This window comes from Parus major, chromosome 13 (assembly GCF_001522545.3).
Source record: "Parus major isolate Abel chromosome 13, Parus_major1.1, whole genome shotgun sequence".
Lineage (NCBI taxonomy): Eukaryota > Metazoa > Chordata > Aves > Passeriformes > Paridae > Parus > Parus major.
Window position 1 is genome coordinate 6,044,076 of NC_031782.1, and position 12,827 is coordinate 6,056,902.

General features: G+C 45.3%; 1 protein-coding gene and 1 long non-coding RNA gene across 3 annotated transcripts in view; one reads left to right on the forward strand and one right to left on the reverse strand.

Annotated features, from left to right (window-relative positions):
- The window catches only part of LOC107210885, a 142,998-nt gene extending 142,423 nt beyond the window's left edge, over positions 1-575 (reverse strand). The window contains exon 1 of the long non-coding RNA XR_004499358.1: positions 452-575. This is a non-coding gene — a long non-coding RNA (uncharacterized LOC107210885). The remainder of the gene's footprint in view (positions 1-451) is intronic.
- Positions 576-672: 97 nt separating this feature from the next.
- Positions 673-12,827, forward strand: part of GLRA1 (glycine receptor alpha 1) — a 36,476-nt gene continuing 24,321 nt past the window's right edge. For both annotated transcript variants that reach the window (XM_033517769.1, XM_015642269.2), the window contains exon 1: positions 673-853. In XM_033517769.1, coding sequence (XP_033373660.1) covers positions 798-853 — 56 coding nt within the window. In that variant the 5' untranslated portion in view covers positions 673-797. The remainder of the gene's footprint in view (positions 854-12,827) is intronic.

A 12,827-nucleotide genomic window follows, 5' to 3' on the forward strand; every position in this document is an offset into this window, starting at 1 on the left:
TTTTTTTCCTTAGTTTAGTAAATTAATGCAGCAAGAAACTCCCAAGATCTGGCGGGTCCTAGCAGGGGAGAGAGGGCAGAGGGGAGATGAGATGCATTAGGAGGACACTGAGCCACTTTCTTTCCGAGCACAATGGAAGTGCTTCCCAAGAAACTTCCCCTTCGCTCCCCTCCGCTCTAGCCCTGAGCAATGGGACACCTTCCCTACAGCAGCAATAACTTATTCGGGAGGAAAATAGCCCAGGAAGCAGGAATCAACAGCAGCCAAACGGCGGGCAGGAAAGCGACACGAGCGGGACTGCAGCACGGCTCCGCACTGACAAATTCCCGTGGATGTAATTAAGGAAGACACCCCGGCCGGCAGCGGAGATTAAACCCCGGGTCCTTGTTGAGGGTCGTCGTCCCCCCCCACCCCTCCCAGCTCTCCGCCAGCACCCTGATGGCAAACCTACACCCGCTGCGTCCGCCCCTGTCGCCAGCCTGATGTCCGGAGCGACACCGCGCTGAAGGGAGGGTTCCGTGAGGGCAGCCCCGGCCCCGAGCAGCGCTGCAGTGGCGGTGGCGGGCCCCGGCGGAGCAGGGCCGAGCCCAGGCGGCGGCGGAGCGGCGCTGCCCGCGGTGCTGAGGGGGCTCTGAGCGCGGCTCCCGCCCGCCGCTGCCCGCGCCGCCGAGCCGGGCCCGCCGCGCTCTCCCCACCGCTTCTCCCCAAGTGCCCGCTTACTTTATTGGCCAACACCAGCGGCCCACCCCTCACGGAGTACAAAAAAAACCTCGCAAACAACAGCGAGAGCTGGAAAAATGTGCAACGTCAACGCGCTCGGAGTCTACGTGTGGGAGACGATCGTTTTCTTCAGGTAAGGCTCGGCTTTCCGCGAGGAGCGCCGTGCCCGGCCCGGCTCGGGGCACAGCCCCAGGGCACGGCGGCGGGACCCTGCCCCGAGCCTCCCCTCCGTGCCCCGGGCTCGCTCTCGCACAGCCCCGGGCTCGGGACGTTTAATTAGCACCGCAATCTCGCTAACCGCAGTGCTGAAAACACCGAGCCCGGCTGCTTGCAAAGTGACAGCTAGCGGCGGCTGGCAATGCTGCACTTGAATTTACCCGGGTAAATATTCCCACCTCGCCCCCTCCCCATCCTCAGATTGCAGGTGAGTTCCGTGGGATGCTCGCACTGCCTGCCTCTGAGGACTCACCCTCTAGCCTGAGCTGGCTGTGTTTAAAATCACCGAAAGCAGAGAATTATCTCCTTCCTTCCCAACTTTTTATTTTTCCTCCCTTTCATGTTGTTTTGAATATTCTTTCTTTGCAGAATCTAAATGAAAGCCAAAGGGGATGGGGGAGGTGTTTCCAATTGTGGCCATTGTCACCCAGCTGTATTTTGACTGCTTTAGATGTGCTCAGTGTCTCCTTAAGGCTAAGATAGAAGGAAGAGCTTTAGTCTTAAAGAATTGCTCCTTGTCCGTCTATCTTGCAGTGCTTTTATTAAATGGACAGAAAAATGGGATGGTAAAAGCTTCTATATTTCAGCTCCCTGCTGTAGCAAGTGAGAGACACCAGATTTAGGCAATTGGAGGAAAAAAACCCTGTTTCATGACCTGAACTTGCTCGTCAGTCTCAGCCCTCAGTTCAGTTGCGTGGCTCTTAATTCTGTGTTTTGCGAAGTCTCATCTTGTATCTTAATATGAAAACACAGACATTATTTGCATAAAATCGGTGGCATAATACTTATTGTTTTATGAATCACAGTAGCAGACCTGCCAGTACTGGCCAGACTTTGAGCTAGCATTCTCTTTCCTTTTGAACGCAAAAGTCTTTCTAGGTATAAAAAAGAGGAATATCCCCACTTTTTCCTGTAATTCCACAGAAATTCAGAGACAGTGAGATTGTCTCATGAACTCAAAGCAGTAAATGTTTATGTTAGGTAAAACAAGAGTTCTAGAAACAATTAAAATCACCAATCTCTGAGAAGCAGTGCCCAACAACCAAGACTTCAGAGCCATCCTTTCTCATCTTAGTCACAAGTGTATTGCAGCCCTGCAGGACACAGTGGGATGGGCTGAGAGGGAGCAAATGGATGTGCAATAAACTCTTAGTTCAACAGTGGGGAAAACATTGGGTTAAAAAAACAAACAAAACAACACAAACACCAGAAAGCAAAAGGAAAATCACACAACTGAGCAAGAAAAGTATTTCCAAGCTTGCATTTGCTACGTCCCTGGTACTGAAACCTCTGCCTGGGTCTCCTCTGAAATGCCAGCACAGTGAAATTAATGCACACTCGTCCTGCAGAGCCTGCTCACACTTGTGCTGCACACCACACGTGTGAGCACTGACAGGTTCCCAGCACATCAATCACTCAAGGGCATTCAAACCAGTCACTTCAGATTCTAATGCAAAGCTTTGTAATGTTACAAATTTTACACAGACACACATGGTATTACATCATAGTGCATCCAAAAGGTATTTCTGGAACTTTAATTTCCCCAAAATCAACATTTAAGAATATTTGAAAATGCTTTAATTTAATTACAGGGAAAGGATGAAATCAAATTGGTTTATATACTGCAATCATTTTTGAAATACATTTTTTTAAAAAAAACCAAAAAAAATACAAAGAACTGTCAAGTAATTCCTGCTCAGAACTGACTCTATGCAATGTTTTTCTTTTTTTCTCTTCTGCTTTGTGTTATGTGTTCAATTTATTACAGGCCAAAAATCTACCAGCCTTTCTAGTCCAGGAATAGCTTTGCTATTTCTGTTTCAGTAAGAGAAGTTTATTAATTAACAGTCATTCATAAATTTAGTATGCCAATTACTCCTGCACTCAGTCATACATGATGTTTAACAAACCCAAAGCTGATAATCCAATAATTCATTAGAGAAGTATGCATTGCTTTAAATTACAAAGTGCACCGTGCTTTATTGTGAGCCCGTCAAAAATACTCTGGAAAGAGAATCAATTATATGCTAGCACATATACCACACAAATATTAAAAAGGAAGAAGAAGAAGAAGAAAATCTAACGTTCCAAGGAAAATTATATACAGCCAATATAAAAAATAAGGCTAGATTTTCTGCTTAACAAAAATGTCCTCCACCAGCCTTTTAAAAAACAAGACCCCATGGGAAAGAGTAACAGCTGGTGTGTGAATGCAAACATTATGGTATTGCCAATATAATATTTGTTTCTGTTCCAGTTGGGGTGTTTTAGAAGGAATTTGTGATATGTGGCTTATTCTGATGTGCCTTTGTTTATGGAAGAGCACTTCCCATCCAGCTACCTGCCTCCTCAGACTGCAGTCACTTAGCTGTGACTCAGGCTTTTACTGGGAACCTGGGCAGGGATGGGAACTGGCTTGGGAGGGGAGATGAAGACAGCTTGTCTGACCAAGCTGTCCTTACAGGTATCTAGGTAAAGCAAAATGCCAGCTCTTTAAAATAAATTGGATTGTTTGGGGCAATATTGGACACGGAGTTTTCCAGATGTCCTGCTTATATCTGTGGAGACATTTACAATCAATCATTCTCCCAAAGTCTAACTACACAGCATGAGTGTTCACTTGTGAATTCCCTCATGCAGAACAAAATGCTCCATTATCCTGTGATGATCTTGCCTGGACTTTCCATGGTACCATTAAATTTTAATAGCTGTTATGGTCCAGAAACACCACTGCATAAGCTGAAGGTAGGATTGCACCTTGTCAAATTAGGAGAGCAACGATGCCCTAGAACTGACACCTTACCCAAATGGACCCTGCCCTGTGAGGCTTTGAAAATCTCTGGGCCTGATTTTGGTCCTAATGTCAGGAATCAGCAGCTCGACCTTCATGACTCAAGATGAGGGTTGGCCCCTTCTGAACAGCAGTCTGTCAGCTAGCAGGAGTGATTCAAGGCAACTGCTCCAAGTGAGTCACAGGCAAAAAGTTACTGCCAGCCTCAGTCCCTATTGGATTGCTCCAACTGGCGTGTTTATATTCCCTCCTGACAGTAACAGAGCTCTTCTTTGCCAGTTTTTAAAACAGCAAGAAGGTGCCACCGTGAACATGAAGCCTCAGCTTTGTGGGGAGGAAAAAAACAAAAACAAAACCATAAACAAACCTTCTCCTAAAACAGTCTCAGCAGGTAAAGGGGATGGATTGTAGAGCTGCTGATTTCATCTCCTTGAGAATACCACAAGAGAAAAGGCAGGGGAAGAATGAGAAGAATAACCTGCACCTAAGGCTCTAGGTGCTCTCTAAGGCTGCTGCCATAGCTCTGCAGGGAGGGGTCACATTACAGACTGAAGCCCTAACCAGAGACTTCCAGAGCCACAAGATAAACGATGCAGCAGATATTTTCAATCCTCACAGAATGTTTTCCTAACTGTGCTAACTAAAATCTACTAGAAGTTGTGCCTTATGACCTGTTGTGCCTGTGCAGAGTCCCTCATCTCCATGAAATAAAAATGATTTAGCAAAGTCTTGGACCAGATGGTTCTAAGGATGCTCTTTAGCTGCTTTGGTCTGCAACCTACAATAACCCCATTAGAGACCCTGCTAAAAGGGTTACAGAGACAAGGTTTGAAAATGTGACGATGTAGACAATTCTAGAAACCCTTATAAATCATTCTGTAAAGAAAGATTAATTTGGTGTCACTGCAGTAAAAGCACAAAATGTCTGGGACCCTGCCTTCTGCAGGAACTTTGATCCATCCATCCTGATGGATGCATTTAAGACAAATCAACATAACCTACACAAAAAATTTTATAACAGCCTAGTCTTAACCTTCTTCTTAGACAAACTGCTGTCTTAAACGACTCCAGACCTGCTCTGTGGCTGGTTCAGAGCAAAAGACAGGCTCCACAAATGTCTGGGAAAAAAACAACATTCTTTCCCCCCCCACCTTAGATCGGGTACAAAGAGTAGGAAAACCCTAAATAACCAATTTTCTTATCAAAGTCATTGCAATGAATGTTGCAGTTTCTCACATGGACTAATAAAATACCCTTGGTCTCTGAGGCACTGGTGCTGTCACTTAGGTAACAGACTGGCTGTCCACCTTGGCTTGCTCTGAACTTTACCCCACACTGCAGCAAGTCCCACTGGCAGAACAAAAATTTACTGTTCAAATACCTGAGAGGAGCTGCTTCTGAAAAGAGACTGAGATGTGGAGAGAATGCTCAGACTCTGCCCTTACATGCAAAGGCACTACAGAGACTTCCCTCAAAAACAAGAATTTAGGCGTGGGAATTCTTATTCTCCTTCTCCCATAAAAGGTGTTGCAGACCCTTAGGTATGAGGCAAGCCCTCTGACTCAGAGTGTCCCAGATTTAACAGCACAGGAGAAGGCTCAGGAAGTTCACTCTGCTGCTGACCAAGTGATTCCAGCCAGAAAGGAAAGTTCTCGTAAGCAACAGCACAGGGCAGCTCCCCCTGGTCCTGGGCAAGAGCATCCCTTGTGAGCTTAAGAAATTAATCTCACCAAACCCTCATGAACTGACCTGGATAGAAAAGGATCCCAAAGTCTGAATTAAGAAGTTAATCAATGTCCAAAATTAAATTACTTTATTATCCCAGCACTGAGCAGCAATCATTCATCTGCAATAGGAAACCAGCAGACAGACTCATTTCATCCCAGCATGCAGGTTAAAAGGACTCTCCAAATTCCAGTGTCAAGAACAAGATGTCAGACCACCTAATGAATATAATTGCTATTTAGGTACTGATGAAAGACAAGGGTGTTAAAAAAATAAATTATGCTTTAAAAATCACACAAACTCACAACATTTAATTATGTCAAATCGCATCACCTATTCTCACTTGCTTATTTTCTATAACCTGGAGCTTTTCTGAGATCCCAAAGTGATCAGTGTTAAGACAACAGATAGGCTGTTTATAAATTATGACTTCCATCTGGTTCATTTGCCTGCATCAGCTCTCCCTGTTGTGGCACATTAAATCAGGGTTTCACTATTTCCAGTAAATTACCCTTTTGCTCTCATTACCTGGCATGTTTCTACTGACCTTTATCTATCAGCAAGAGCACAAATCATTGTTTTTTTTATGAACTATGGTTACACTTGTGCACCTCACACCTTCCAAGAGAAACCATTCATCATGAGCTTTCAAAAGCTAAAAATGTCATTGCAGCACACCCTCCCCACCACAGTTTGATTCAATTTTTTGATGGACAAAGAAATTAATTCCAAAAACTTTTGATAATTTTAGTTTGGAGAAAAAAAATCAAAAAATCCAACAAAGTGACAAAACCCAAACCATCAACACAACAAAACCCAACATCAGCTTGGGATACATGGAGCAAAAAGGAAGGGGTGAGAGAAGCAGGGATTCCTCCTGCAATGCACTGGAAGGATCATTAGCAGCCCTGACCAGAAAACTCAACACCACACTGGCTGCTGACTTCCAGACCTACTTGTTCAGCCCAGGAAAGAGCAACTTTTGCATTGCACCCAGCATAATAAAATATTGCTAATTCAACAGGTCAGTACCCTTTGAAGAGACAAAAAAATTCACCAATTTCTTTTCTCTCACCCTTCCCCCAGAGTACCCAAGCAATTTACATTTGTGCTTACAAAGGCAGACAGAACAGAAACCATTTCCCTCCAGAGGAGGAGGCTTGCACTGGGATTTCTTAGCCAGGATTGGTGCAAAATGTTGCAGTTCCCTTCCCCTCTTGGGAAAGTGCTGATACAGCCCAGCTGATCTGGTGCTATCGATCACATGCACACCTCCAAGCTGCTCTTAAATCTCTCTGATGCACAAAAACTGAAAAAAAATCCAGAAATAGAGCATTTGTCCTCCCCTCAGCAAGGCCAAAGCCCAGAGGGGGCCTGCAGAGAACAGAAATAGATGGAGGCAGATGCACCCAGTGCTCACAGGAGCTGAGCTTCTCCCATCATGCAGACAATTAGTCCATCCACACAATGCACCGATGCTGATTTGGGGACTGCACCACATCTGGCTGGTACATGGGCACTGCTGGCATCCTGCAAATACATCTCTGCTGGCTCTAAGTGCCAGCAAGAAGAGCAGGAGAAATCTTTATTCACCAAGCCCCACAAAATTTAGATTTTGAGAGGGAGGGCAGATCAAAAGAAAACACTTTAACACCCCTGCTTTCCTTTTGATTTCTCCCTCTTCACTCTTCCATTGAGGCTCACAGCCTGCTAGAAAAAAAAAAAATAAGGGGGTAGGAAAAAAAGACAAAGCACCCAAGTGCATTAGCAGACAGGCAGGGAACCCTCTGGTGTCTGTCAGTGCCTCATGTGGGGTGGGTGAAGAGGGAACAGAGCACCGGGGGGCTGCCAAGCCCAGGAGTGTCGCATGGCTGGAACAGCAGGGCTTGCAGTGCCATCAATCATCCCCGGGCTGCTTTCTGAGCAGGGCTGCCAGCAGCAGCTCCCCTCGCCCAGAATGCAAATCTCATCCCCCAGCCCCGGCAGGGCCGGAGCAAACACACAAATCAATTAAACAGCAGCACGAGTGGGATCGGGGCTGGATCGCGCCACTCCACGCGTCTGGCTCGGCAGCAAAACACAGCTGAGCCAGGAATCCTGCAGGAAATCCAAACAAAATCATGGTTTGCTCACCTCTACTACATTTCTTTCAATTTTGTTTTCATTTTTTTATTTCAGCTGATGCCAGTAAAAAGATGCATTGTATAAACCCTTCTCCCCGCTTTTATGAGGGAGTTACAAAACCTGAAAGCTTCCAAGGGCCAGCTGTTACCAGCACCCTTAAAAAACCTTAGCTCCAGATGTGCAATGTTGGTTCAGCCCCATTACAGCAGGATATGTTCACCCCAGGTATTACCTGTGAGGAGTGGAGAACCTCTGGCTTCCTGGGTGAGGGAACCTTTCCTTATAAGAATGTAAAGACAGGCTTGTAGACAAAAAAGTGACTTTCTGAGGGGTATGTTTACAATCCTGTCTCTGTTTGCTCCCAGTGTTTTCACCCTCTGGAAGCACTACTAACCAGGACAATAGTTGCTGGCACACCCACACGCAAAACAGAATTCTTTCCTGCACCAGGTATCCCAAGATCTCATTTACAGCACAAAATGTGTGTAGCCCACCTCTCCTGCCACCCTGTGGGCCTGGGAATTGCAAGAATTGTCCAGCTTCCAGCCCCATCCATCACACCCTGACACAGAGCTGTGCACTTTGAGATCATCTCCCAGCAGTGTGGTTGACAAAGCAGCAGCCTCATCAAACACAACTCGCTCTCCCTGCACCAGGGCTGAAAAGATGGAGTTTGGTTTCTTCAGTTCTCCAACAACACAAAGTCAGAGGGCACCTGGAGTGAGGAGGAGAAAATCCCTCCTGGGCAGGGGACCCAGGGCTTAGCCATTCATCCCAGAAGTTAAATTTCATTATTGCTCATGAATAAACTGATGAATTACACCAGGAATCACAGGTGGCACAGAAGTCTAGCAGGATGTTTATGCTGCAATGGCAATGACCAATTCCATCAGAAAATATCAACGTGAGCACTCTCATCACACAATTCATTCTACACAGCACAAAATTCATCAGAGAGCCCCAGTTTTACCACAAGACCCAGAGTTTTGTAGGTAGGTTACCCAGGTTAGCTCAGGAGACCTCTTCAAAGGGTCTGCAGCAAAAAGTTCCATTTCAGAAGATAAAATCCACCATCACTCTGCACTACATATCATATCTCTTAAAAGAATTCTATCCATACCACTTCTGATTTAGCAAGAGAAGTTACAATATCCTTACCCATCTTAACGAGCAGCATAAATCCTTAAACTTAGACTAATTTTTAAAAAGCTGCCGTAGCGAGCTATTTGAACTGCTGAAAACGCGCCTGAGAGCACGACTGCAGAGCTATAGATAGAAGAGCATCCACGATTTCTCGTAATTCTCTGACACTTGTCTGGTCTGTGATCTAAAACCCTCTGACGTCAATTGAGGTTCCCATTGCAGCTCTCCATCCAAACACCAAATCAGGAGCACATCAGCAAAGAGAATATTCTTACCTAGATTATGAAGTTTCATCTTGTTAAGACATTTTCCCCCTTTATTTACTGCCTTCAGGAGGGCTGTTTATGCACGACTTTGAATATCTGACTAGCCCTCCTGACTTTAAAAGGAATATTCAGTGGGTGGGTGTGTGAAGCTACAGACGCATACTTTTGTCTTTGCAGAGATGTTTTCCCCTTTGTTTTTCAACAAAAAACAAAAAGCAATTATAACTTTATTTATTTTGCAAGCCTCACAGTATAGGCACAGGTAAGAGTCAATGCTGGTGTTTGCTGGTTTATCTCACAAGTGCTTAGAACCTGAGCTTTGACTTGTGCTTCTCTGTTGTTTGAAATGTTTTCAAACCTGTCTCAGAGGCTTAGGATCATACTTCTCCAGAAAGTCACTGCATGGGCTCCAAGAGCTGTAGATGCTTATGGAAGAGGGAATAGTTGAGAAAGTCACTAGAGATAATGCCTGTGGCTCAAAAACTAATTTAACACTTTTTAGTATGTGATAAGCAAGAGTGACCACACAGCAACAATCCTTGTGAGGAGCAGAGACCCAGCACAAAACTGAGCATTATTCCCATACAATTTATTGGTCTCCCTGTGCTATTCCCAACTATATAAAACATGCAGATTTCTCCTCCCCCCAGCCAATTGTCTAGTCATTTTTTATTTTCTTACTGCTCTGTCCAGGCAGCGTCAGCAAATGTTCCAAGTGCTGGTGTCTTTCCATAGAGTTAATCAGTGTAATTGGGATGGTTTATAGCTCTGGACAGAGTGTTTTGCCATATGGCATAGGAGCCATGGGCTGCAGGAACGTGGCAGTGAAGCACAGAGACACCAGAATGCTGCAGTCTGAAGAGATTTTTCTCACTCCAGTAAAGTTGTTACAGCTTTCCCTGGATAGGAACGTTCACAGAGGGTTAATTCCCTGAGGTTCATGAAAAAGTGCCTCCCAGCTCCTCTCCTCCTGTACAGCCACAGGGACTAGTGACAACACGGGTTGTGCAGGACCTTTGAGAGTGTTTTGGGATCCTTTGGGTTAAAACTTTAACTGATTACATCCTGTGACTACTGCAATGCAGCTACTTCTGGTGCAAGAGCTAGAACTGGTTTAAAGAGCTCACAGCAACAGAGCACCACCATCCAGGACAGAAACATTTAACAAGCCTACTCTTTCTTTCCTGTCCCCATCCTCCTGCCACTAATGGAGACAAATAAGAGCTCATTGCCCATTTCTTTCTGAGAGTGAAACCTCTCCACGCGTTCTCAATTTCCGTATTCTCCAGTCTCACTGTACACATCTGCTTTCCTATCCTGTTCCTGTATTCAGGCCTGCTCCCTGCCTCTCCTGCATAAACACTCAGCTGAATTGAGGAAACAGCCATGTCCAAATTCCCTTCCCACCTGTGAGATTTAACTAGAAAATTCCCCCCTGAGTACACCCCACACCCACGTGCCAGGGGCTGTAACACACCGGCAGCTGAGCACGACCAAGGGATTGAGATCCCCACTGTGCAACCAGCACATCTGTAACACTCACAGCTCCTTCTGCTCAGCACCAGGACAGGCCAAAAATCCAGAACTGGGGCTCTCTTCTCCCACACACTTCTACTATTCCATCTCCTTTCCACCTCTAATGCTTCAGGCCAGAAATGTAGACAAGGTGATGGAGAAAAACACGCAGGCAATGAGTTTCATCCTATTTAATTGAATTGCATATCAATATTGATTGTGCTATTAATTTTGATAGTAAATCTAATCATTAAAATAAAAAGTCTGCTTGCAGTGTCTGCCAAGCCTTCCCAGCAAGGGTCTGGCAGCATTCCCCTCCAGATAACATGTTGGTGTGCAGTCAGAAATAAATGCCTGGGTTCAGAGTTTAGGGCTGCCCCTTTTTCTTTTCGCAAGGACAATCTGTCCTTCCTGCTGCAGAGGAGAGAGAGAGACAGGCAGCTCCAGCATCATCTGAATCCAGGCTGGGTTCTGCTGAGCTCCAGGATCTGCCCAGGGGCCTCTGTGCCCAGGAGAAGGTTCAGGAAGAAGAAGAGGAGAGCTACCCTGGGCTGCTCTTGTTAATCATGGACAGCACGATGCTTTTCTGTGCCCAGCTAGCTGATGTTCCCTGTGCCACCGCACCTGGCAGAGCCTGCTGGAGTCAATAAAACAAAGCTGAGGAATTCTCCCACGTCCCCCAGCCCCAGCACAGCCCTAGCCTGGCTTTGAAGGTAATGGGGCAAGCAGTTATCCTGCACACCTCAGCCTGATGGACATTTCTCTCCCCTGGGATATCTACTTAAAGAACACGTCACATTTGAAGGACAAATGTGTGAGGCAGCTCACCTGAACGCTGTTCCAAACACATCCCTGCCAAGCTTTCTGTCTTGCTGCATTTCAAAATAAAATTTAAAAACCAAAAAAAACCACTTCAGAAACCTTTGCTGAGCAGCACAGAACCAGGGTAGGGGTGAGGCATCTTGTGTCTCCCCAGCCTGCAGAGATCCCACCTCTCTGGAGACACTGATGTGACACCACTTCACCTTCACAGGGACCTGAGCCTTCCACACTTTGCAGAGAGATAGTTCCTCTGCAAACACTTGTTTTGCAACAGTTTGTTTCTGCTGCCAGACATCATTTTTTTACACTCAGAATTAATGATTAACAATTAAATGATTTGACAAGGGAATAGAGGCCCTGTGCTAATTAAATTCCTTCATCACTCCTCTTTGAAAAGAAAAAAAAAAAAAAAAAAAAAAAAAAAAAAAAAAAAAAAAAAAAAAATATATTCCTCAGTATCAGCATTCAGCCAGAACAGGGCATTTTGTGATGTTGGACTTAATTAGATGGACAACCATGGCCACAGCCAAAAAAAATAAAAAATAAAAAAAAGAAAGTATGAAAATATTGCTCAAGAGTCATGCAAATGGGAGAATGGGAGGAGGAATACAAGAAAACATCCAACTGGGGAGTCAGGAATCAAGTGAACAGACACATCCAGACTGCAGAAAAGCCACTTTCTAAACCAAATAATTGTTTATAAGAATAGATCATGTGTTTAGCTGAAACAAAATGATGCATACAGAGTAAACAGTGCTTGTATAGCCTGGGAAAAATCAGCAGTAGATGTCCTGCAAAGCTTGACTGTTCTGTTTTAAGGGATGCAATCCTGAGCTGCTGGGGCTGCTCATCTCCAGCACTTTCACATCCTGCTCGTGGGCTGGACCTCCCGGGGGCTTGCTGGTGTCTGCTTACACACCAGCATTAATATCACAAAAGATTATGCTAGTTCATCGACCCTTTGAAGAGATCCTTCCCATTGTAGCTGCTGTGATGATTGCCTGATGGCACTTTCTCAGCCAGATCCACTAGGGATTACAGCAGCATAAATAAGATAAGCCTCTGTCTGACTGCTATTAAAATGCACCGAGATGCTCGGCTCAGACAACTCTTACACCAATGCAAACTCCATCCTCAGTGGGTTTGTTACAGCCTTTGCCTCCCTTTGTTTATTCACAGAATAAATCTTCTGAGCAACACAACTACCCACACCAAATTTCCAATTCTCTTCCATTGCCAATAATTTTCAAATCACTTGGCAATCTCTCTCTCCTCGTCTCTGCTGAGCCAGGAGACGAACAGTCCTGGGGGACTTTTGAGGGTGTTCTGGAAGGACTGAGGGATAAAGAAAGTCCCAGAAAACTCCCAAGGTAGCACATAAAGCACTAGTCTAGACAGACCTGGAAGACAGATGAAGCTGGCAGATTTTTTGGGTGCTGCCTGAGCTAAGCTGCCATTGCAAAGCTCAGCTGTCACAACCAAAGTGAAGATTTTGGGGCTCCCTT